Source organism: Wyeomyia smithii, chromosome 3 (assembly GCF_029784165.1).
Source record: "Wyeomyia smithii strain HCP4-BCI-WySm-NY-G18 chromosome 3, ASM2978416v1, whole genome shotgun sequence".
In the NCBI taxonomy this organism is placed as follows: domain Eukaryota; kingdom Metazoa; phylum Arthropoda; class Insecta; order Diptera; family Culicidae; genus Wyeomyia; species Wyeomyia smithii.
The window spans coordinates 241,442,226-241,469,321 of NC_073696.1; the positions used below are offsets into that span (position 1 = coordinate 241,442,226).

At 36.6% G+C, this 27,096-nt stretch overlaps 1 protein-coding gene across 1 annotated transcript in view; it reads right to left on the reverse strand.

Moving 5' to 3' along the window:
* The window catches only part of LOC129730030 (zinc finger protein 395-like), an 89,260-nt gene that overhangs the window by 13,553 nt on the left and 48,611 nt on the right, over positions 1 to 27,096 (reverse strand). Inside the window, exons 4-5 of the mRNA XM_055688994.1 lie at positions 1,477 to 1,574; positions 836 to 1,373 (exon numbers count right to left, since the gene is read on the reverse strand). Of these exons, the coding sequence (XP_055544969.1) occupies positions 836 to 1,373; positions 1,477 to 1,574 (636 nt within the window). The remainder of the gene's footprint in view (positions 1 to 835; positions 1,374 to 1,476; positions 1,575 to 27,096) is intronic.

Genomic DNA, 27,096 nt, shown 5'->3' on the forward strand with positions numbered 1-27,096 from the left:
GTTTAATTCAAGCTCCCCACACGTTTCCCATTAGCCACTGTTATATGGTGCCATATGCGAGATTAGACAGCAGAATTATGCTTTGCTTTGCCTCACGATGGCTCTGGGTAATACCCCTAATGAGCATGAATTCGTAGAAATTTCCGCTGCTCATTGCGGTAGCCAGCTTTTCCGTCCGTCATTCGCCAGGATCGGGTAGCGGACGTATCACAGGAGGGAAATTTGTTTGTACTTTACACTTAACTACTACTGCTACGAAGTAGTTAAATGTGAATGAGCATATTTTTTTTTCACTTAAAAAACACATTTGTTAAACTGAGAAAACATGTTACTGATGTTTACTTTGCGTTTTTACATCTTGCACTGAATGCGCAATGCTAAACCTGGGTCATTATCTCATAGTGTGGCACAGAATTGGATTGCAGAAAAAAAAACGCACACAGACACTTGTTTGCTTGGACGATTTCGAAGATAGTGGGATGGAACACTTTTTGTGGAATGCTAGGTTGTGGGAAGCCTTCGTCACAAAGGTGATGCACGTGCAAAACTATCAATCATAATTTCCGAGAGAAAAAAAACTAATTTAACTAACTGCAGCACAAACAAACATCACGCGGAACACACAATGGTTTCACTGTTGGAGCAATCGTATTCACTTTGGCAGCAGCATTTTGTCGTCCCCGCGGCAAACCGGAGGTACGGAAATGGTGAACATCCTGCTGCCATGGATACGACACTTGACTGTTCTTGGTTCGCAAGCGGCGCGCGCGATTTTTTTGCTTCTCTCAAACTGATAGTGGCAAAACTCACAAAAAAAGTACAATGCGATACTCACCGGACTGACCTGCGACCAGGTGTAATTGTGGTGTATCAGCGGCGAAGTGTTACTGTGCGGATGCACGGCGCCGCTGCCGTTGCTACTGCTGTTGGCGGAGCTTCCGTTATTGCTGCTGGTGTTGCTGCCTTGGCCGCTGATGATGGTGTTGTTGTTGTTGTTATTATTGTTCAACCCCGGATGGTGAAGCGGATGACCGGCAGTCGTGGCCGCTCCCGGCAGTGGCAGTGGGGGTTTGATGACACCAGCCGAGCTCAGCTGCTGATGCTGATGGTGTTGGTGATGCTGCTGCTGATGGTGATGATGTTGCTGCTGTTGTTGCTGCTGCTGCTGGGCGGCGGACGACATCGACAGCAGCCCTTGCCGGTAGTTACCAACGATTTGCCGCTGGTATTCCGGATCCTCGTGCGGAGGTCGAGCCATGTCGCGGTGGCTCAGAGTCGGTGGCGATGGCGGATGGGGTGCACTGTGACCGCTATCACTCTCATCCTCGAACTCGTTAAAGTAGAAATCCTCGTCGTCGCTGGCCGCGTCCGGTCTGCGCGGGTGGTGGGTGGTGGGAAACAAACAACGGCGTTCGATTAGTGATTGGGTATTAGAGGGAGATTTGGCTGCAAATTTAGCGAAGCTTTCCAACTTACCCAAGATGTGCGTTTCGTACGTGAGCGGTGACCTCAGAACAAGATGTGTAGATAACTCCACAACCCTTCCAGGTGCATTTGTAGATTGGTTGGCTTGCCTGTAATAAAGCAACAAAACAAAAAGCTTCTGTTAGTTTCAACGTAAAATCAGGCCAAGGTAATTTTCACTGCAGTAAAAACAGATTAGAACCTTCGGTTTGAACACTTTGGTACGGCGGGCTACAAAGGACCTCGGCGCGGATGCCACCAGTGGAACTTCGCTGGCGACCAGCGATCGGATCATCATAGCGACTGCAACTGCGTTGTCAACAGGGAACCGAGAACAAAACAAGCCGAGACCTAGTTAATAGCGCAACACGACCTGTGGTGGAACAATCGCATTTGCCAGGACTCTGGCGAAACCGGAGCGGGCGCACAGCCAGCGGTGGCAACGCTAGCACTTCTGACCTATTTTAGCGTGCGGTTTACATACGTAAAGGGCTATGTGGTGACGTCGGCTTACAATGTATGTGTGCCAGTGCTCCTTTCCCTGTTTTTCCCCCTTTCCCACCTTGCGCTTCGCATTGAATGAGAACACGGCAGCAGGGCAGTACATAAGCCTCCCTCTTCCCATAATTTGGCGTCCATCCCATGTAGTAAACACACGGTCCTGGATCATTTCTGTGTGGGGCGAAGCGGGCAGAATCTGGAACGGCGCTCGTTACTCCCGGCGGGCAAATGGAGGCTAGAAGTGTGCTACAAACGGCCCTTACAAAGTTGCGCTGTCGTGGTGCTTGGTTTGACCTGACACATATTCTAGTGAGCTCGAAAGTTTTTGGGGTTCTTCTGCCAGTGAGAGGCACAGTGCCAGCGGTATGGCCATAGTTTTCATCCCGAATAACCGATGTTCGGTGCTTATCGGGCGATCCCGCTGTGCGCGTCAGGTACAGGTCGGGAAGAACCGGCATTTTCCTTCGTTATCGCGCATAAGCTTCTGGGCTCCGGCAGAGGGTGGATGTGAAATTCAACTCAAACACTCACACACACACACACACACACACACACACACACACACACACACACACACACACACACGTATACACATACATAAAGAAGGCCGATTCAAGCACTTCCGGGAGAAACACAGTTTGCGAATGTTAGTTTCACGGTTCGCGGGAAAACCAGAACCCGTAGGGGAAGGGCAACCGAGAGGACGTTCGGTCGTTGAGTGTATAATATTTTCAAGGGAAGTTAGCATCAGCACGGAGGGAAAGCGTGAGATATCGATTGACCTAGTTTGAAACGACGGTGAGGGACGTATTTTTTTGTACACTTCTTTGTTATGATTATGCTCCGTGGCAGTGGAAAAAATGGCCACAGGAGCAGCACCGGATATGGCAGATGGCCTCTTGGAATGGCAATGGTTATGCTGCTGCTTTACTGACACGGAACGATCAGTGCCGGAGATAGGACATGATTAGTTTTTCTTTCCGAAGGCGGGAAAAACGAGGTGAAATATTCGGCAACGTCGAATCGGTAATTTAGCTTGTTTTTTCTTTCTTCTTTTTCGTTACTGCAGCTCGACTCGTTGAATAGCAATCAAAATTTAATTTTGGGATGGTTGTAACAGGAACAGAAAGTCTTATTTCCATCACTGGTACTGCATTTTTTATGGCACCCGGTAAAAGCGAGAGTATTTCGTAGAACGGGCGTTTCGGTTTCGTTTTCGACGGTGATTCGGTTCTGGTGCCATATTGCTCCGAGGGGCAGCACGCAGCTCGCGGTAATTTATTTGCATACCTAACAGAGCATTGCCGAAAGTTTCCGGCACCGGAGAGAGAGGCTCAAAGATAGGATAGGCAGAGCAGTTTAGTTCGGCTGGAGAACTCTATGCATTATTGATTGGGCTGTTATTATTCATTCGGTGTCATTCTGGAAAGGCTGGCAGTCACGGAAAAACATTTTTTTCGTTCGGTGAGCATTCCTATTCCACTGCCAAAATGTTGTCATTGTAGTGCAGTAAAAATTTTATCGTAATCGAAAATAAATCGTCCGAGAAGGGAGCGTGCGATATTCCAACTAATGAATGTTTTTCGTGCATTTTTTCGCACGTCTAACATCAAATGACTTGCGGTATAGAAAAAATTTAATCAAAATAAAAGCGTTCAGCCGCACCAATTTTCGAAGACTTGTGGCGATTTTTTTCGGAATGGCAAAAAGGTTGTTCACTTTCTAAATGAAAGAGGGATGGCAGTTGACATTTCGCATTCTGATTTTTATACTGTTTTTGGAACAAGTTTCTAGAAAACAGGAATTGGTATCGTCTTACATGCAATAAAAACTATAACTTCAAAATTCAACGATACGGAATTCAAGCTTGATGGTGAAAGAACGTAAATCAACTTCTATTAATAAATAATTTCAAAATGAATTAAACAAATAAATATAAGCGCAAGGCGCAAGTCAGTTTCACAAGCAGAAATTTGGGTCATACGATCAGAACGATGAAAAATGATAAAAATGCTACAAATTGAAAGTAAAAAAAACGACAAAATGATAGCAATAAAAGAACCAATAAAGTCTATGAAACTGATGAAGTTGTAATGAAATGATAAAAACAATTAAAGAAATAATAAAAGCAGTAAAAATTAAGATAAATAGAGTAAATGTGAGAGGTAACATAAAAAAAGAAAATGATAATAAATGATTCAGAGAGTGAAGATAATACAAAGTGCAGCAATTATAAAAAGGAAAAAGATGCAAACAACAAATGCTACCGAAATGATAAAAACGTTAACTTACGACTAGAAGCAATAAAAATTATCAAACTGATTTAAATTATTGTTATTTATATAAATATAAAAATAAAACGCGAATGACGAAAATTGGAATGATCAAAATATCAAAAAACGAGTATAAATATGGTTTAAATTAACAACAATGATAGAACTTATAAAAAAAATCAAACTAAAAAATGAACAGTAACAAGTAAAATGTAAGAAGGCATATGAAAAAAAATGTAAATAACACACTTAACCAAAACTACAAGATGGTGAATAAATACTATAGGAATAACAAAAACGGTAAAAATGGAGGATGTTAGAAACGATAAATACAGATCGGACTCGATTATATATAATTTAATTATATTTAATTTTAGACTCGATTGTATTCATGCAGTAGGAAAAAAAGCTTTTTTTCAATTCCAAATATGATATATCTAAGACTGAAATGTCGTAAGTGAACGTCCATAAAATACGTAACGGGAGGGGAGATTATGTGACAAAGCTCTGCAAACCATCATTTATTCTTGCACTGCGTATTCAATCGACGTTCCAAAATTAATTATAAATAAAATAAAAATAATTAAATTTCAAAAAAAAACTCCAAAAGTAATTAAGGAAAAATAAAAAAAATATTTAAAAGAAATAATAAAATTACTGAAAAGCAATGAAAATAATGAAAAAAATATGAGAAAAATAAAAACAAATATAATAAAAATAAAATGTAGAATATAAATAAAAACAAATATATAAAAATATAAAGTTTGGGTTTAAAAGTTACAAACCAATACACCCCGATCAAATTATTTCTATATGTTTGACTACATTTATTTAAGAAATAACTACAAGATATTATTGTTATTTTTTTCTTTTTTTTTACGTTTACTCTCTTGTTTTTTTCTTTTTTTCTCTTTTTTTCTTTTTTTTCTCTTTTTTTCCTTTTTTTCTTATATTTTCTTTTTTTTCTTTTTTTTTTCTTTATTTTTCTCTTTTTTTCTTTTTTTTTCTTTTTTTTCTTTTTTTTTCTTTTTATTCTTTTTTTGTAAGAAAAGTGTTTTCTGGCTTAGGGTGGGTTAATCGAAAATTGAATTTTTCTAATTTATTCAAAAACAATAAAGCAAAATGCACAATTTTTGTTTTTCTGATTCAATTATACATGGTGAAAAAAAATTGGAAACTATATATATAGCCGAATCCGACCTGTAATGCTAAAATTATAATTATTATATAAGATATAAAAATAATCATGTCAAATAATAATAAAAACTACAAAATAATAGGAGGAAAAAAATGATAAAATATCAAACATTATGATAACTAGAAAAATGATGAAAATGAAAAAAGATAGTAATGATTGAAATGATAAATATGATGAGAATGATAAAATGATGAATTTGTTGAAAATGGAACAATATATTAGAATGTTTTTTTTCACACAACATTTATTTGACACGGCACAATATATTAGAATGTTGAAGGTGAAAAAAAACTGGTGATGAGAATACATCGAAAATTATATAGATGATAGAAAAAATTAAAATGATAAGAAGAAAAAATAAGCCGTGCATTCAAAGAATTAAAGAACAATTTTTCAACATAATGAAAAAAGCAAACCTTCGAATAATAATTTAAAAGTAGCTAATGTAAAATAAAAATTTTAATCTCAAATAAGGTATGGAGTATGAACTAGCTAAACGAAAATGATGGTGCAGAAAGACGCCCAGAGTTGAGAAATGTGTAACGAGAAGTTCAAAATGAAACGAGGAAAATTTTTAAAACTGATCAATTTCGAAGGAAAAATCTAAAATAATTAACTAAAAATGAAAACTTAGGCTATGAACAACATAAACTACGGAATATAAATAAAATATGATAATTTCATAGAAAATTCAAGCATTGAAAACTTACACTGGTCAACAAAAGTTGCACCCTAGAGCTCAAATTGGGAAAATATGAAGGATTATAGCTTTTTAACTATTTCTGTGAACTTTGGTACACTTAGCCAGCTTAGAAGTGCGTCAAAAGAATGCAAAGTGATTGTTCGCCGAGTTCTTTCGGGAAGATTTCATTTAAGTCTCTAAGGCATTTATACAATTCCGAGCTTGCTAGAGGCACCAAAATTCACAAAAATGGTTCCAAAGCTATAATCTTAACTTTTTTCCTGTTTTAGCTCTAGCGTTAATTTTGTTATTCGTTTTTGTCGACCAGATGTCAACGCAGGTTTGCCCTAGAGCTCAAACTGGAAAAAAATGAAATATTATAGCTTCTCAACTATTCCAGTGAATTTTAGTGCCTTCAGCCAGCTCAGAAGTGCCTCACAAGATCGCAGAGTATCAGCTCGCCAGGTTCGTCGCTTCTATATTTGCTTATGGGAAAACTCTTTGATGACTTTAGGTACGCATTTCCGAGCTTGCTAGAGGCACGAAAATTCACTCCAAAAGCCCAAACTGGAGAAAATGAAAGATTATAGCTATTCAACCGTTCCTATGAATTTTGGTGCCCCTAGCCATTATCAAAACGCGTCAACTTACGTGAGAGTGTCGTATAGAAATTGCTCGCCGGGTTCGTCGCTTTAACGTTATGTTTACGAGAAAACTTATTTAAGTCTCTGAACCAGTGTTATCAATAACACAAAATTTCCTTGAAAGTGAAACAACGTTTTCCGGTTCTAGCTAGTGTAAAAAATAGAACTGTCCTAGTCGCTATCCAGAACATGTATGACTGGTTTAAGCAGAAGTAGGTTCTAATATAGGTGAAATAGTATCTTTCCGGTTTACTAGGTATATAATTCTGTCGACCGTGCCAGGGAAAGCAAGCATTAAGCGACCAATCAGAGGCTGAATTCTGCTTTTTAACAAGGCTTGACAATATCCACTGAAATCTAACTGACTTGTTAGTATTTGAAATTGGACATATTTTTAACTTTTATCGCTTTTAGATTTTTGTTCTACATTTCTATGTAGCCGAACTTCCCGAGAGACGCAGTTCTACGTCGAAAAAATATCATGAAAATGATGAAGAGAAATGAGAAATCTGTTGTATTTCATATAGAAACATAATAAAAATGGAAGGTAAGATAAAATGTAAATTGAAAATTAGAAAATCAATATAAACTGTAAGATTTAAAATATTAATTGAGAATGAAATACTGAGTTTTGAAATGTGAAATAAGACATTCAAAATTAAAAAACCTAAAAAAACTGACTAATTTTTAAAGAAAACCTGAAATATTTTTATTTTTTAATAAGGCTGTTACAAATTTTATTTTCATTTTATGTCACCCCCCTTTCAAAAATCTTGAATATCAGAAGGGGAAGAAAAAAAAGCTCAAACCGTTCTGTTCATTTCATTGATTCTCCAAAAGCATTAATGCTTAATTTAGCAACAAACAAGTCAGGTGACAGCGAGAGTGTCGTCGAAAGGCAAGCGAAATAAATACTAATAATAATAAAGTGTTATTTTTCAACATTTATTTGAGTGCAAGTTACAAACGTGATCACTTGCACACAAACTTTGATCAAAGATATTTCTTTTTTTTCGTCTCGGTGTTATTTATTTTTTGCCACCCCCTTTGCTAACTTTGATAACCTTGGACATAAAAAGAATTCGAAATTTGTATCAGCCTAAATTTGAAAAAAAAAACAATCAAAATCTGTGAAGTTTAAAATAACAAATAAAAAATGTACCAAAATAAATTGGAAAAAATGGTGCGAATAAAATCAATATATATAAAATTTGAAACCATGAAAAATATAAATCAAAAGACGAACAATAAAAAAATATTCAAGGTGTGAAATAATGTTGAAAGTTTGAAAACTGGCATGAACAAAGACTTGCAAAATATGTAAAAAGGTGGAGAGTGACTTTTAAAAATTACAAATTAAACCGTTCTGAATGATTTAGAACGAAAAAAAGTGCACAACACATAGATAAACGAAGCAATAAATATAAATTATTACGCTAGGTCACTGTTCACCGAAAATTTCTAATTGAGTCTGTTGAGTCAAAGCGGTATAATTTTGTAATTTTTATCTCTTAAATTCTCCTTCCACAATAAAATTTTGTCCACAGGTGAATTTATGTTAATGTACTGACGAGAATGAAACAGAGGCAGAACGCTGATTAATTTGCCATCATAAGGTGTACACAACTTGGACTGGGATTCCTTTGACGGAGGCGCATGGTTGTGTATGTGCGATGGAGGCGCGAAGTTTTCAGTTGCTTTAATGATTTTAACTAAAGTTCATGCGTCTCCATAGAACTATTGTCAAGTGCCTCCAGTTGTAGATTTCATCCATAATAAATTTAGCAAATAAAATGCTGCTTTGTCACCTCAAACTTCATAACTTTATATTTTTATTGCCGCTCCATCTGTAGCTATGTAAGCTTCGTGTCTACAATTATTGTGCCGACAAACACAAGCAAACCTCCAGCTACATGCAAATGGTCATCCCATAAATCCCGATGTCAAAGATAAACAATGGGTCTATTTGTTATGCAGGCCCATAAAATAACACCCGAAAACTTCTATCGGAAAGCAGCGCAAGCCTCGTAAACACTTGTTTTCTGTCCGATTTATCCCTAATGGCATAATTAGTTGGATAACTACAGCCGATAAATGGATTGCTGCATGGACTATCCTAACACGTTACCGATTCGGGCTCCCATTTTGATTTCACATGAAAAATAAGCCCCGCAAGCAAGGTCAAAAAAGGAGTTTTTTTTTCTCACTAAATCGAATGTTATTTTCATACTCCTGAATAACCAGCAATGATTTATGATTGGCAGTCTTCCAGAGTCGGTTGCTGAACATTAAACGGAAGGAAAAAAGCTTTAATCATGTTTTTCCACCAAATGCTCAAAGTATGTTGCTTTTTTTCTTCTACTCGCTGCTACATCGGTGAAACTAAACACAACGGCAAGCCTAATCTATATCGATCAAAGGCGACAAAAAAAAACAGCAACATAAACCATACCATTTGAATAGAAAATTCCCGCGCAGAAATATTCGCACCCTTTGCTCTGTGTGTGTGAGTAAGCGTGTATTCTGTATGGTTTCCAGAAATCGAACGGCAACCCGAAACCGGCCGGGAATGTAAACGAGGGAAAATCGATCGAAAGCTCTGTGGAACCGTATGCTCTGTTTAGGCAGTTCGGCGAAATCCTAAACCGTTCCCGTTTTTCCTGTGTTTTTACACACTTACCCACCCACACACACACCCAAACTCGTACTGTTTGTGGATCACGGTAAATAAATAGGTTACACTAAGACAAATACTTTGGCTTACATTGTAATACAAAGTATGTACCACATCTGGATAGCCACCCATTTCTCGGGTGGTTGTCCCGAATGGGACGTTTCCCGCCTATGAAAACACTGCGCACATACACATAGAGGACAGAGTCCCGATCTATTTTCCACAACATGTCCAGAAATAGTAGCAGCAGCAGCAGCAGTGTGTATGTGCTCTCCTTTCGATCATCCTGTTTGATCCCGAAACCTATATACTTGAAAAATTTGGTCCCGTGATCCCGTTTACTCCCGGCAGCAAGGAGAGTCGGCCTTTACATGATGATGGGTGAGATTCTCTATTGCGTGTTTCAGCGACTGTGAGCCGACGAGTGACACACTGCATGAGAGCGCCAGCCGTTGCTGAGCAGCCTGCGGACCTGCGTACACATAGTAGGGACCGATTTAACATTTGTTGTGTTAGCCTACGTTTTGGTTTTGCGTTGTGCTGCGGCGAGTCCAGAGTCGCGGCGGCTGGCAGGCGGTGACTGGTGAGAGAATGATTAATGATTGTTTGCGATGGAAATGGTGGAATTCGAGGGCTGCTTCTGCTAGTGTGTAGCCAATATCGAACAAGAAGCAGCAGGTACGCGTAACTTAATTTTCAGCAGTTTCAATGGCAAAGTCACCATCGTTCAACAAGAAAATAATCTTCAGTCGAAGGTTTTCGACCCGTGCGCTGTCGAGGTTGGAGAACATGATTTTCCCTTTGCTCTAGGTTAGTTCTAATGTAATTAACCGTTTGGTTGAAAGGGAGGAAAGAAACAATTGAAAGATGACCTTACCGGAAAGGAGGCACTATAACGTGACGGCGTTGGAATTGTTGAGCGGTGGAATTCGAACCGTTTGAACCGTTGCGATACTGAGCCTCAGTACCTAAGCCCGTAAATACCGAGGCTTGCGGCTTCTTTTAACTCTTACCTGCTTTGGCTTCGCAATTTATGTAGTTATTGCGTGAAGCCCGAGGTGCGAAAAAACGGCTTCCTGTAGTCCCCTCAAATCAGCCTACAGTGAAATATGGAGACTGGTGAATGACACTCGGTCGTGAGAGTTGACATTTTAGTTGACTCTGTGGTCGCGAAGGTTGCCAGCTTTCAAAGTACTGTAGAATGATTTTTTATTGTTAAAATATACGCATTAAGGTGTACAAAAAGCGCTGTTATTCCGACAGCCTTCGCATACGTAAGCTAACTGACCCTGATTTGCCTATTAGATCAGCATTATATCCAATTTCTTTTCCAACATTCAATCTTCCGTTTTCTATTTTCTATTACAACTTAGGCATTTGATCATTTGTACCAATGTTGGTTATTCGTCGATTTTTTCGGTACTTTGCTAGTTTGATGGCGTTTTTGATTTTTTGATGGCCACTCGTTTTTTTTCTTTTTTTCAATGTCTTGTTCATTTCACAGTTACAGTCAGCTTTTTACGCGGGGGAAACGTTCCGAATTTGTATGGAACCGCGTAAAAAAAACTAACTTGTTGAGTTGAAAAAATAACGTAGAGTATCGTCCTAAAGCGTTCAAACCTTGATTGAATGCCGAAATGCAATATTATAAATTTTCAGTATTCACACCAAAAAATGTGATTTTTTTTTTCAAATTGATATATGATTACTTTTGTCCTAAACGTGTTTTAAAGGCCGATATCTTGTACCGTTTTTGAGTTATTGCAAAAAGTAACCCGCGTAAAAAAACCTGTATTTCGGAAGTTCATTACCGTCTGAACATTGTCTGAATAACGTAGACTACGGGAGTACGTGTACAAGTTTTTAGTCAAATTTTTGCATACATTTGATTGAAAAAGAGTATTTTTCTGGTTTTCTCTACCCTTTTCAAAACAATTTGCAAAAAAAAACATTTTTCTCTAATAAAGAAGAGTTCTCCAAATACATATCATGTTTTCTTTTCGTTGCATTTGTATTCATGTTTCAGTGAGCTGGCGTGAGACACAATAATAAATGTGAATTTCGAGATAAAATAAATAATAATGAATGTGAGAGGCAGGTTAAGAGAGAGTAAGCTAAATCAATGAGTATCACGTAGCAAAATCCGATTAGAAAAACAGTGGTTTAACGCGCTCTCATCATCCACTCTTAATACGGGTTGCATTATAGTAAGGATATGAATGCGGAAAATATTGAAGAGAGGAGTACAAGAAAACAACGTGAACGATAATGTGTTTTCCTGCTATTATAAGCGATACCGCTTACCCTGCAACGCACGTGCTGCTCAAACAAACCGTTGCGTAGTCAACCAATGTAGTCAGGAATTCTGAATTGTCTTTTATCATATGATATAGGTAGTAGGGTACCAATGACAGTAGACTTTTCGAATTTCGTTTCGTTTAGCGGTTTAGCAGCAGGTTTTAAAAGTTAATTTTATTCCCGCAGACAAAAAAATAAAAAAAATTCCGACATTGCTTCGCTTGTGCTGATACTAGAAACTTTGTTTCCCGAGGGAGAAGCAAAGCTGCATGGCTGCGAAATAAGTAGACAACAGTAAAAATGTAGCGATAAAGCTTTCCTTCCGTAATAACTGTATGCGTTAGAGACAAAGCCATGATATGAAAAGCTTGAAAAAGACAGGGAGAAAAATAAGAAAAGAGAATTTCCTCTCTGAAAAAATCAATCTTGGCAATAGACTTGATTCCTGGCGGTCGTTATTTTCTCTGCATGTATAGGGACATGTGTATTATAGACACGAAAAGATTTATATGGCCATATTCCGAAGTCCGATAGAGCTGAAATTTTGCATAGGGGCTTTTTTGAGGAGTCGGAGCTCTTGAGCCCTAGCGCTAAATGAAATCTGAAGGTCGAATTTTTCCCGATAAATTCTTTTAGCACCCTTATAAGTAACAGTAAGGCAGAATTCAAATATTAAAAAAAAACAAGATCAAAGACTCTGGGGGGTTTGAGCCCTAAAACCCCCTCTTAACTACGGTACTATTTTGTAATAATCGTTATTATTTAGTTGCAATTACTCTATTCAATGTTTACCAGATTTTAAATAATTATTATGACTTAACCCTTCGGCATTGTTGTCGTTTTTGTCATATTTTGACGTAGAATCATGTCTAATGACAACATTGAAAATGGTATAAAATGAAAATCTAAACCTCCGGAACGTTACAAAAATTGTCCAATTTTAAGTGTTTATAATCCAGTAAATTTTGAACGGATTTCCACCGTAGAAAATTGTGATTTTATCATGCTATTGTACTTTTTAAAAATGTAGAGCCTTGTTTTGAATGCAGGAAAGAGCTGAAAACAAGGTCAAGTACCATAATTTCGGATTTTTTCGGTATTTTCGAAACTAGGATGACATCCAGGGGCCAAAAATCGACTCCAGACGCCATTTTGATATCCAACACGGCGACTTTCGCTTTCTGGAGAGCAAAAATGTCAGCATACGACCCGATACGAGTATTTTCAGGATCAAAATGATGCCCAGAAGCCGGAAATTGACTCCAGACGCAAGTTTCAATTCCAAAAAGGTGATTTCCGGTTTCTAAAAAATGTTTAAACTTGCCGAATACAACCTAACATCAGTTAGGGGAACTGTTCCATTATTCATCTCATTAAGCCGATATTCACGAAGAATGCACGGATTAAACACCAAATTTTCACGAAATCATTGAACAAATAAGCTAAATATGCTTACGTACTCTCATGGAATCGTTCAGCATTGTATATTTAGTTAAATCGGCTAAATTTATCCTGAATTTTGTAAAACAAACCATTTTTCACAATGCTTCCATATCCATCTCAAAACTTGAATAACTGCTCAATTATTCATCTCACAATGCCCCTATATTCATCTCACTGTTAATCATGAATGAATCACATTATCATGAATGGACGTAGCCGCAGCCCGTCGTAGTAGGTTACCTAGATATCCGCTGCAGTTGTTTACGTGAAAAATTGGTAACCTAGGTAACCACTACAGTGCTGTATTTATGTCAATTATGTCGGGAAAATTCAACATTTTCAGTATGATTTGTTCGTATTAACAGAAACTGATTTGGCAGCTCTTGATTTTCTGCAACGCAGTGAAAACAGATGAAAATACATACAGTTGAAATTTTGGAATTGCTGAAATTCATCTCATATAATTTTGCTAATTCAAGCTTGTTTTAGGAAATTTGAGGTGAACATTTCAAAGATTAAAGTATTCTTAGTGTAGTGAGTGATTTTGTTTAGAGATTAAAATGATAAGTGGTCCGCTAGTGGTGGAAAAAACTTTGGTTGGCTGCTGAACGAGTCCCGTTGTAGCCGTTTAGAACGATGCGCGGATTTTGTTTTCTGAGATAGGTGATTGAATTAAATGAGTTTTCGAGTGCTGATGCCCGACGATTATATCAAATTTAGTGCTTCTTAGTGAGTTTTTGAAGATTATACTTTATGAGAAATCTAAGTGAACTAAGAAGAATCCATTCCATGGATGAGCAGATTAGTTTTAGAAGAAAATATGTGTTTTTTCCTGTTTTCAATTGTGTTTACATGTTTAATGAGATGAATATACGGGCTGAGATGAATAATGGGGCAGTTCCCCTATTCTAAAATCGAAATGGAGAAACCGAAAATGGACTTAAGACGCTATTTTAAAATTTAAGACGACGACTTCCGGTTTGCGGAAAACAATCCATAATAGCTGAGCAACAGTAATATGTTTTTTTCTGGAATTGGGACGGTCGGGTAGGAAATAGACTCCAGACGCAATCCAAGATGGTGACTTCCGGTTTCCGGAGAATATCACGATCGCCGCATTATCATCCAAAATAGGTATTTCCGCAATAGGGAAATGATGCACAGAGGCCAAAAATCGACAAAAAAAAATTAAAATATAGAATAATTTTAATTTTTTAATTTTTGAAAAAATGTACTATTTATATAAAAAGTTCAAAAAAATTGTAGATCCCCTAAGGATGACCAGTTCAAAGGCCGAAACGTCGGACAACATTAAACAAAGTGGCGTTTTGATTCACTATCAAGACTAAAAAAAGCCGTATTTCTCTTGGCAAATATAATTGATGAAACGGTTTGATTGATTGTTATAGCGTCTTCGGCAAAGTTGTAGATAACACTGGTAAGCACAGGTTTTACCTTAGAGCTCAAACTGGAAAAATGAAATATTTTAGCTTTTTAACCATCCCTATAAATTTTGGTGCAAATAGCAAAAATAACTTTTTCATGTACTTAAATGAGTTTTCCCGGAAGCCAACATAAAAGTGACGAACCCGGCGAGCACTTACTGTGCGGCATTTTGACGCACTTCTGCGTACACTAGGGGCTTTAAAATTCAAAGGAATGGGTCAAAAGCTATGATATTTATAGGGCAACTATTTTGTGCCTTAGGACAACTTTTTTTTTTGCCTTTGTCGACCAGTGTATCAATTTTGTTCCTTAAAAAGAGAAAAAAGATACACACATTGCAAAATAAAAAAAAAAATTCAAACTTGAAGATAAAAATGTTTTTTTTTCGAAAAATTACTACTGTTCAATTCTTTTCTCCAAGTTCAATTAACAATCAATGTTTAGCTTTTTTTTGTTTCCGAAGCGGCAAAAAAACGTGATCGAAATTATTTTGTACCAAAAAGTTGATTTTAGAGTGGCAGTGTCTTCAGTAAAGTTGTTCCAATAATTGTTCTCTGTTATGAAAGTTGTTATTTTATGATTAATCTACTTTACAGTGAGAAACGAATTTTACTTTTCTCATTTTGGAATTCAAAACCCCACATTATTTGGCAAAGTTGTAGCACATTTTGAAAGAAACAAGTTTGTTGAAGACATCATATTTTTAATTGCCTATTTAAGTGGACTCTTTTGAAGTTTTCTATAGATTACCCCCAAAACCCATTGTTTTTAATTTAACTTTCATAGTGATTTTCTACAATTCTTCAATGTTTTACAAAATTGTTTACCATAACGAAACAAACAATTTCTTTGAAGAAAGTGTATTTTTATTCCACATGTTTTTGGGTTATTGACGAGTTTTACTAAAATAATGCACTAAATAACACTAATTACTTTTTTCTTCAATATCGCACGCTAGCCTGGGGGCTAATGCGGTCTCGATCAACTAGATTAGTTGAGAGAATTCGTTATCGATATTGTTTTCGGCACATTTTGCATGTTGTAGGATAAGTACAACGATACACCGTGCCCCAGTGCAGAGTCGAGAAAATTTCCAGCTCGAAAAGTTCCTCGACCTGATCGGGAATCGAACCCGACATCACAACCGTGTGGGAGAGCTAGCCGACCGACATCGCTAACCACAGAACCACGGGGACCACACTAATTACTTTATACTCAAAAAGATGTTTGAGTGTTGTGAAGTGTTTTAACGATTATTTTTTATTATATATTATATATGAAAGGGACATTTGTGATAGACCTACCTAAAAGTTGTAACGAATTGTATTTTTCTCATTTTGCATATAAAAATACACTTTGCTGAGTAAAGTTGTAGCACACTTTATAAGAAATAACTTTGTCGAAGACACGATACTGCTCTCTGTCAATTTTAATGAACTATATGAGAGTTTTCCTTAGAATGCTCCGTAAAATCATTTTCTTACATAGGTTTACATTGTAATTTTCTAAAATGCTGAATGTTCTACAATGTTGGTAAATATAATAAAATACACAGGTTCACCGAATAACGTTTATTTTCATCCCTCATGTTTATTTGGGTATTGAAGGTTTTCATTCAAATAATGCACTTATTTACCAACAAATATCTACACAGAGAGAATAGAAGAGACAACGAGAGACAAATGTCCTATATGTGGATTGAATAATGTTTTACTTATACTTTAATATAGAAAAGGTTTTGTCAGATATTTGCAGATTTTGTACATTAGTGCGTTGTTCTAATGAAATCGTCAATAACTGAAGAAATATGAGGGTTAACAAGAAATTTTTTCAAATAAATTATTTGTTTTTCATGGTTAACAATATTATAGAATATTTAAAAATTGTACAAAATCTCTTTTGAATTTTTTATTTTGTCTAATTTTTATGTTAGCTTCTAAATAGACTTTTTTACATTTCCGCAATTATTAAAAATGTTCGGCATAATTCAAAATCCTTTTTATCAGGTCTATGAAGAGGTAGACAAATAAAATCAAATAATGATCACAATGAATTAGAAAATTTTTCAACATGTTGCTTCGAAAATTGCTCATTTCCCCTTTTTCTACGTCTATTACGCTTGTTACGTAAGTTACAGACAGGCTTGCCATTTTTCCTCAGAGTATCATTAGTATGTAGGAGAATATCTGTCACTGCGGAAACAAATGCTCTCACACTGGTGGGTAAAGCGATGCACTTGCTTGAAGAAAGCAGCGAATCATGTGTATCTGAGTAGCTTGCGAAAAAAACACCGCGATGGAATCTGACATATCTCTCCAGAAAGTTAACAAACTTTCTCACACGAAAGGGCCTTACGCTCAATAACCCCACAACAGGGGCAGCATCTAGGTAGGAAAGTAGATTGCGTTGTTTGCTTTGTATCTCGAAACTGAAAAAATTTTTACCAGCCGCCCGTCAGGCATGTTTGCTCTTCGAATGTTACCGCATTTATCTCAGCAGTTATCACCGTGGTGTACTTCTGTGTATTCTTATCTCATTTATTATCACAACTCTTGTTTTGCACAGCTGCCGCGTAAGTAGCAAATGTATTATTTTTCTGCGAGCGGCAGAAGCACAAAACAAAGCAGAATGAAGAAGTTTGGTACAAAAAATTGCTATACGCAACTCTCATGCTGGGTAAGAAGTGAGCGGTGAATATTCACTCTGCTCTTACCATATATTGAATAGAATAACTCTAGAATAGTATTTTTTAAACTATAAGATTTTCGGTTTTAGATACACCAAAAAATCAGCCATATAAAGGTATTTTTTACGCTAAAGCGTAGAGGGTACACCCTCTATCCAACTTTTTTTGTGCTCGACGTTCGGCAACTGGGTATGATTTTAATCGAAAAAAAAAGATAACAAAGCAACAAGTGAGCTTCCAGTAATTGAGAAAAAGATAAACATTTTTACCGAAGGACGTGCAGTCCAATGTCAAATATAGCAAAAAAAAAAAAAAAAAAAAAAGCACCGAAGCCACTTTTGTGCGGGAGAGTGTACTTTGACCATCGTTCGAGCATCGAGCGTCCTGCAGAAAAACTTTCTTCGGTATGGGTGCTCGATTTTTTTCCCTCGTTTTCGTCAAGGAAATCATTTATTCAACATTAAATATGTATTCTGGGGTATTTGTCTGACAAAACGGACGGATGTAGAGCTTTTGGAGTGTGCTTCATCGCTAAGTGCACAAGTTTCATCCTGATATTTGTGGACTTTTCCATCTCGTATAGGATGAAGTTGAAAAGCAAGCTTACTCTCTGAACGACTCCTTTCATAAGCTCGTATCTTTCCGCGGCGACGATGGCCGGTACGATCCTGCTTCCACACTACTTCCAGACTGGTGTACACTTGTGACCACTTCTCCGAATCGCCCTACGCTAGACAGCCTTCAGATCAAAGTACATACGGTATACCGTCGAGTTGTTTCCTTCCTGCTCGCTCACTGTTGCACCCTGTGTTGATGTTTCGTACGGTGGCTAGCTAGTAAAGTGTTCCCCCACAAAGCACGGCCTACTGGCACACTATACCTAAATCCGATGGGGTATGCTTGCCACCTCTCGCCTGCTATGGCACACTTAGCACCTCATGCAGATGAGCGAAAGAGAGCTTCGCGAGAGATGTCGTAACCGCGGTCGGGTGTAGCAAAACATGCAAAAAAAAGTTGCAGCAGGTATGTGCGAAGAAAAAAAAATAATGAAAATAATGCACACTTTCGTAACCGCGTAATCCGCACACTACCGGCTAGCGCCCGGGTGGGTGGTGCCGGGTTTTTCGACACGGACGGTCGGTCGACTATAGTTCAAGCCGTTTATCCTCCGTCCGCCTGCTTAGTGGTGGAGAGTCCTTTTTTCGCTGTTTAAACTCGCTGAACAGTTTCGCACTGGTAGCACTTTTTTTCACTGTGACACCCACTTGAGCCTTAAAACGGGACCGGATCGGATTTTCCGCACAAATTTTCCTACGGCGATGATGGAGAATTTTCGTCCTAAACTCACAGCGCTCCACTGATGGTGGTACACTCTTCTGGTGGCTTTTCCGAACCAGCTGTGTCTCTGTCGCTGCTTGGTGCTTTCAGAAAAACGAGAACGGGCCCGAATCGTTCAGCATTGAACAGGACGAAACAGGGATCAGCTCCAGTGCTCCACATTGTAACTATATGGAACAGTTGTTTTTTTCGTTCGCGACAAAGGAGGCGGCTCTCTTTGCGCGCTCTCTCGCTCTCGTTCTGAATCTTATTCGTCCCATCAAAGTGTGTGATTTTTTAATGGGTGAACGATACTGCCAGCACTGGTAGAATGTCGTCGTTATGAAATCGCCGGAAATCGATGGTTCTTAATCGCTTTTCTTGAATCCTGAGAGATTTATGGCTGAGAGTTGATCGCTCTCGAGGGATTGCCTCTGGTTCGCTGCGAAATCAATATTCTGCAGAGCTAAGAAGGGCAACGCAATACCGATGGTTGACCGCTTGGCAGCACTGGTCGATTCCAGGAAGCGGTAAACGAGCCGGTATACTCCGGTTTCCCGGCCGGCCCTCGAGGCGCATGCTCGGCAGCACGAGAATGTATTCGGTCATAGCTGATGTTGTTGATGCAAAAGGATTCTCACGGAGCCGCTCGGGGATAGCTCTGGTCTGTGGCTGGCGGGTAGTGGGCGGGTTCCTGAGGCAGATGGGAAAAATCAATTTCGCCACCGTCGTCGGTGTGTGCGTGCGTTGGGGTGTGCAAAATTATGCCGGCCGGGAAAATTTCTTACTCTTTTTGATTGATTCTCTCCCCCCTCGGTAGTGGCACTACCGAGCGAGAGCGAACACAACCGGATGAAGGTCACTACGTACCGTGGGAAAAGGATCCGGTTGCAGGTGTTAGAATGGAGTTTTTATTCTAAAACCAGGTGTTTTGAACTTAGAAAAAAATATTTTTCAGAATTCCTCAGCCGACTTCGGGTCGGAATCTTTGTTGACGTATTGATTTAGAGCAATAGTTGTAGTTATTCGATTTATCTCTTTCCCACAAGCACTTTGCTCCCGGTGACGGTTATCGGTGTAGTAGTGCAAGCTCTAATATCAAGGTCAGCTCGTTAGTACCGGGACTCTTCTCTGCGCATGTTCTCGCCGGTATGTTCGCGGTGTTATTTTTAGGTTTTTGTTTACAATTTCGCTAGTTCGTTCTATGAATAGTGCAGGAGCATTCCGAACGAAAATTAGCTATAATGACGAATAATCACTACATAAAGGTGAGAGTGTGATTCAAACTAATGTGAAAAAGACAAAAATAAATTTAAAATGATAAAATTTTGTGGTGTCCCAAAAAAGAATGGTTTGAAATATTAGTTGGATTGAATTACGCGAGAGACAGAGATATAGAAGAAGAAGAAGATGTCAGGGATAAGCAGCACTTGAGAAGAGTGTGCCATGGCTGCACAGATTGAATCTTGACCCTTGACACTAAAATAGTTTGCCACTCTCTTTTAGTTCCCACTCAGTGCCACGTGTCTGATGATTCGCTCAAAAGGGGATTATTTTAAAGCGAGGCCAAATTTGTCGCTACTAATTAGGGCTAAGGTTGGTGGAAAAAAAAATGCTGTGACGTGAGGCAGAAGTGTGAGAAAATAATTTCATTTTATGCTAAAAATTCGATTTGGTCGTTTGACTATCTTAAATGTGATGTCTCACTAGAAATCATATATTTATTTATTGTGAGTTTCAACTAGTTTGAGCCCTGCTTCAGATATTTAACTGTATTCACTGCATGCTTTTGATAGTTTTTGCCTTCAAATCCTTCGAATTTTTTTGGGATTTTATTCATCAAAATTAAAAAGTAATTCCTAAGTGAAAAAAATTTTTTTAGACAATTTTTTTCTAGAATCAAAGTTTTTCAAATGTTCCTTAGTTGATTTTTAGTATTTCTATTACTCTTTCCATTTGTGTTATTTCAAATATTTGGCGTTTGGAATCGATTTCAAACAATTTTCATTTTGACTTTTGACAATTGTTGGAAATTTTGACAAGTATAAGATGTTTTCAAAGAAGAGAACTATGATATTTTTCAGAACCTTATTATTTGTTGTGTTTGTGTGTTTTGTCTTTTGATTCAGTTTTTAATTTGATTTTTTTAAATTAATTGACAATTTTTTAAATTCTTGACATGACAATTTTGATTGTTTACTTTTTTAACATAATAGGGATTTTGATATATTGTTGGCGTTTTCGATATTTTTCTCATTTTGATTTATATTTTATTACAGTTTAATATTTTTGACATAATTGGCATTTTTATCGTTCTTGACATTTTTGTTTGTTTACATATTTGATGTTTTTGGTGCAGTTATTATTTTGAATTTTTCAAAAATTACGGCTTTTTCATTGTTTATTTTTTTTTAAATTTACATTTTTGGCATTCTGACATATTTTTTTCAATTCGATAATTTTGACATAATGGACATTTCTCAGACATATTTTGTTGTTTGCTTTTTTATTGTTTACAATTTTGAAGGATTGCATATTTGATTTTTTTAATGTTTTTTTTTAATTATTGTTTTGTAGTTCCGACAAATGACTGGTCTGAATAGTAGGAATTATTGGCATTATGCAGTTTTAAAATTTTCGAAATTGTTATTATTTATTATTTTTGCCTCTTTTGAGCTTTACAGTAATTTTTGATACATTTAGAATTGAAAATTTTGCATACCTCACGTTTTTGATGTTTTGGATTTTGACGTAGCATTACGTTTTATGCAACATTCTGAGAGTAGAATGAAAATCTAAACATCGAGAACGTCACGAAAACTGTCAGATTTCAAATGCTTATAACCCAGTCAATTTTCAACGAATTTTCTTCATTCATGCAGTAATCGATTGAAAAATTTGTTACGTAACTACCGAAATGCGGGAAATTTTGATTTTTTTTGCTAACTATTGTACTGTTTAAAAAGGTAGAGACTTGTTTTGTTTTGATTTTGACTAATCAGAAAGATGAGTTTTTTTAAACCGGAATCAAATTGTAATCCAGACACCGGAAATCAATTCCAGATGTTATTCCAAAGTTCAAGAAAGTGACTTCCGGTTTTCGGGAAACAGTTTAAAATGACTGAATACCATCCAATATGAGTATTTCCAGAATCGAGATGACCTCCAGAGACCGGAAATCAAATCGCGACGCCAGTTTGAAGTTCAAAATGGTGACTTCCGGTTGTCGGACAACAGCCGAAAAATGACCGAATACCTTTAGAGTGGGTATTACTGGACTCGGGATGAAGCCCAAAGACAGTAAATCGATTCCTAACGCCATTCCAAAATCCAAGATGATGACTTCCGGTTTGTGGAAAACAGTAAAAAATTGCCGAAAATCACCTAATAGAGATATTTCTAGAACCATAATGATGTCCAGTAACCAGAAGTTAATTCTAAACCCTATTTTGTAGTTCAAGAAAGTGACTTCCGGTTTCTGGAAAAATGATCGAACAATTTGATGGAAAAATGACCGAACGATTTGATATAAGGGTATTTACGGAACCGAGATGATGCTCAGAGTCCAGAACCAAATTTCGACGCCATTTTGAAGCTATGTCCCTTAAGCTGGAAGTACAAAGTCAGCAGAACAAAGAGTTAAGAGCATGAAAATTTAGTGCTCATTCGATGCTCATTTAATGCCATATCGCCGAATTTAATGCTCCATCATTTCTTTGAAAAATGCATTTGTTTGCTAGCTTAAGAAAATAGCTAGCAGACAATATACAAAAATAGCATTTTTAGCCACAAAACAGTTCTATAACGGTCAAAAACATTTAATGCTCAATTAATGCTCTTGAAAAAACCTGATTTTCATGATAATTTTATTGATTTTGTATAAATTTTTAAATAATATTATAATAATATGATAATACATAAATAGCTTCAATTTTTTCAAATTTTCCTCTGAAAACAATCAGAATTCTTTTGATACGATTAGATACCAATTAAATGCTCCCATATGCGAGCAGTTTCAATAACTTAGGTGCAGTTTTCATTAAATACGTTTTTTTTTCAAAAATATTGTTCTGCTAGCTTAAGAAAAAAGTTAGTAAAACATTCGCCAGAAACAGCATTTTCAAGCAATAAACTGTTGTAGAATGGTAATAATAATTTAATGCTCATTAAATGCTCTTGAAAAAACCTGATTTTCATGATAAATTTATTGATTTTGTATAAATTTTTCAAAAATATGATATTATATAAATAGCTTTAATTTTTACAAACATTTTCCTCTGAAAACAACCAGAATCCTTTTGATACGATTAGATACCAATTAAATGCTTCCGTATGCGAGCAGTTTCAATAACTTAGGTGCATTTTTCATTAAATGATAATTTCATTGATTTTTTCTAAATTTTCGAAAACATGATAAAAATATGATTTCCATCCTGTTTTTTGATTTTCGGATCAATTCTTTTGTCCTGAAAAAGTCGGAAAGATCGTTGATTTTTGATTTGTTTTTTTTTTCGATCTTTTAAAAAAATTATTTTTCAGCGTGCAGAACTTTTTTTTATGCAATTTCGAGTGATTGTCAGGTATCGTGTATCATTTCTAATGTTGTCTTATCGGCTTTTGAATGGTTGCGTGCGATTATGACATCATCATGCCTCCATTAAGTCCATTCCATTCCTGCCCATAATGCAACTGGTAATGCACTAGCAGTAATGAAATAATCGGAGTACAACCAGATCGAACCAATCTCCAAAAACAAGATTTCGAGTCATCGGTGTTCAATGTTCTAGGGATTTTTTTGTTATTGGGGCTAATTACAGAAAACGAGGCGAGCGGCGAGTTACTCGCCTGACCAATTTTGATATTGCAGATCGCTGGATTTTGGACAAGTAGCTGGTCTGCGAAACTGTTCGACTCAACTGTCACCAAACATGTTTCACTTGCATTCTCTAATACGCTTATCATTATGAACTATTTAAATGATTTCTATTCTTCATGAATGATAGATTATTCATTCTCACGTACACTGGTGTTAATAACTAACTCAATTAAAAAAAATGGCGCTTGGTTCAGTGAATTTCACAGCGCCTCAAAAAAAAATGCTTTGAAAGATCGATTCAACAGAGATAGATCCTGCAGCTCCGATTTTTAAGGTGAATCGATCCTGGGACCGCTCAGCTGAATCGATCCTGAAGATTGATTTTTCCCTGTAGATCGCCCTATCCCTTATTCCGTATCCTTTTCATAACAATAACTTCTCTGGCTATTTTCTTACAACTGTTGGTCCCTTTTTTCGATTTGTTATGTACTATTTGGTCACTTGTTTCATCAACTGCTTATGCTTATTTGCGGCGAATGCTTATTACCTGAGTCAATTAAAGGCCATAATCGTCTTTATTCAGTATTAAACTGATAAGATATACAAATTTTTAACCTATGACATCAAGAACGCCAAGCCGGACTTATCTCCCAGATGATCTCGTCGTATGATGCTGGCCTAACAAGTCAGTCGTCGTAAGTTTGAGTGTCGGTTTGGGAGAGACTGTTAGTGTCTGTAGGATCGTAGCGCTAGCCCCGCAACACTAGAACAGTCGGCTGCGAAGTCTTTGTTTAGTAAACAGAATGTCAAGTTCCGAATCGGAATGTAGCACCCAGGCTTTGCTTTGCTAACCGCACTGAGGTTAACAATTTGAATTTTTTTGACAAACCACATGCCATCCATAATGTTAAGGTAAAGTGGGAGTTATATAGAAAGTTTGGGGGAGGAGAAAGGCCCAATTGCGAATTTGCCAACTTTATTGCCATGGTTCAAAAATCTGTAACTTGGACCAAAAATGCCTCATTTGGGGAGACTCTTCTCACAAAAAGGCTATAGGTATGTCCTGTGAAAGAGAGTAAAAATTTTCGCTGTGCGAATTGTAACGGCAACCATATGTCAAATTTTTATTGATGCCCAGTCCGTCTAGCAATTGTGAAGGCAAGGCAAGGTAACCAAATTTTAATTTCCCAATCAAAACAAAATTCTCCAAGCAGTACCGCTATACCGCCCATTTTTTTACTCTTTTGCACAGATAACAGGTTCGGAATAAAATTCTGAAATGATTTTGAAGCGTCTTGGTTTGGTACACTCGAATAACATAGACTTACTGGTGTTGAAACATGAAGCTATGTCAAATAAAAGTATTAACAATTTTCGACAAAAATCGTTGCAATCCTCAATTGCTACGATGAGCTCTCTTTTTAGTCAATAAGTTTTGAATTGAGTAAGTTGTAAGTTTATATCCTTTTTTTGATAAGTAGGTTTAACTCCCTACGAATGATAAGTCCTAATTATGACAGCAAACAAATCTCAATAAATTAAATTACATTTTTTAAATTCAATTTTAATTTTAATTTTAATTTAATTTAATTTTTTTAGTTATTGAAACTGCTCGTATATAGGAGCATTTAATTGGTATCTAATCGTATCAAAAGGATTCTGATTGTTTTCAGAGAAAAATGTTTGTAAAAATTAAAGCTATTCATATATTATCATAGTTTTGAATAATTTATACAAAATCAATAAAATTACCATGGAAATCAGGTTTTTTCAAGAGCATTCAATGAGCATTAAATTATTATGACCATTCTTCAACAGTTCATTGCTTGAAAATGCTGTTTCTGGCCAATGTTCTGCTAACTTTTTTCTTAAGCTAGCAGAACAATATTTTTGAAAAAAAAAATATTTGATGAAAAATGCACCTAAGTTATTGAAACTGCTCGCATATGGAAGCATTTAATTGGTATCTGATCCTATCAAAAGGATTCTGATTGTTTTCAGAGGAAAATGTTTGGAAAAATTGAAGCTATTTATGTATTATCATATTATTATAATATTATTGAAAAATTCATACAAAATCAAAATTATCATGAAAATCAGGTTTTTTCAAGAGCATTTAATGAGCATTAAATAATTATTACCATTCTACAACAGTTTATTGCTTGAAAATGCTGTTTCTGGCCAATGTTCTGCTAACTTTTTTCTTAAGCTAGCAGAACAATATTTTTGAAAAAAATATATGTAATGAAAAATGCACCTAAGTTATTGAAACTGCTCGCATAAGGGAGCATTTAATTGGTGTCTAATCGTATCAAAAGGATTCTGATTGTTTTCAGAGGAAAATGTTTGAAAAAATTGAAGCTATTTATGTATTATCATATTATTATAATATTATTGAAAAATTTATACAAAATCAATAAAATTATCATGAAAATCAGGTTTTTTCAAGAGCATTATGAGCATTAAATGTTTTTGACTGTTATATAACTGTTTTGTGGCTAAAAATGCTATTTTCGTATATTGTCTGCTAGCTATTTTCTTAAGCTAGCAAACAAATGCATTTTTCAAAGAAATGATGGAGCATTAAATTCGGCGATATGGCATTAAATGAGCATCGAATGAGCACTAAATTTTCATGCTATTAACTCTTTGTTCTGCTGACTTTGTACTTCCAGCTTAAGGGACATTTTGAAGCTTAAAATGGTGACTTCTGGTTATCAGAAAACAGCCAAAATATGGCCAAATACTACCTAATATGGTGATTACTGGAATCAGAATGATGCTCATAGAAGCTAAACGACTCTTAACGCCATTTTAAAATTCAAGATGGTGACTTCCTGTATCTGGAAAACATCCAAAAATGGCCGAATATCACCTGATAGAGATATTTCTGGAACCATAATGATGTCCAACGACCAGAAGTTAACTAGAGACGCCATTTTAAAGTTCAAGAAAGTGACTTTCGGTTTCTGGAAAACAGCCAAAAATGACCGAATACTCTCCAATATAGGTATTTATGAAATCGAGATGATGCCCATAGACCGGAATTCAAATTGTCATGCCATCTGGATTTTCAAAATGGTTACTTCCGGTTGTCAGAAACCAGCGAAAAATGACCGAATATCACCTAATATGGACATTAGTGGAGTCGGGATGATGCCCATAGCAAGTAACAGAATCCTAACGCCATTTTGAAATTCAAGACGGTGACTTCCGGTTTCTGGAGAACAAACGAAAATGGCCGATTACCTGCTAATAGAGATATTTCTGGAACCATAATGATGTCCAGCAACCGGAAGTTGACTTCAGACGCCATTTTAAAGTTCAAGAAATGACTTCGGGTCTATAGGAAAGAGCCAAAAATGACAGAATACTATCCAATATGGGTATTTAAGGAATCGAGGTGATGTCTACAGACAGGAAATCAAATCCAGACGCCATTTTTAAATTCAAGAGAAGGGCTTCCAGTCAGCTAAATATAACCGAATACCATCCAAAAGAGGTATTTACGAAATTAGATCAGAAATCAAATTCAGACGCCGTTTTGAAGTTCATTAAAGTGATTTCCGGTTTCTGGCAAACAGCTAAAAATAATTGAATATCACCCATTATGAGTATTTCCGGAATTAGGATGATACCCTGAGACCAGAAATC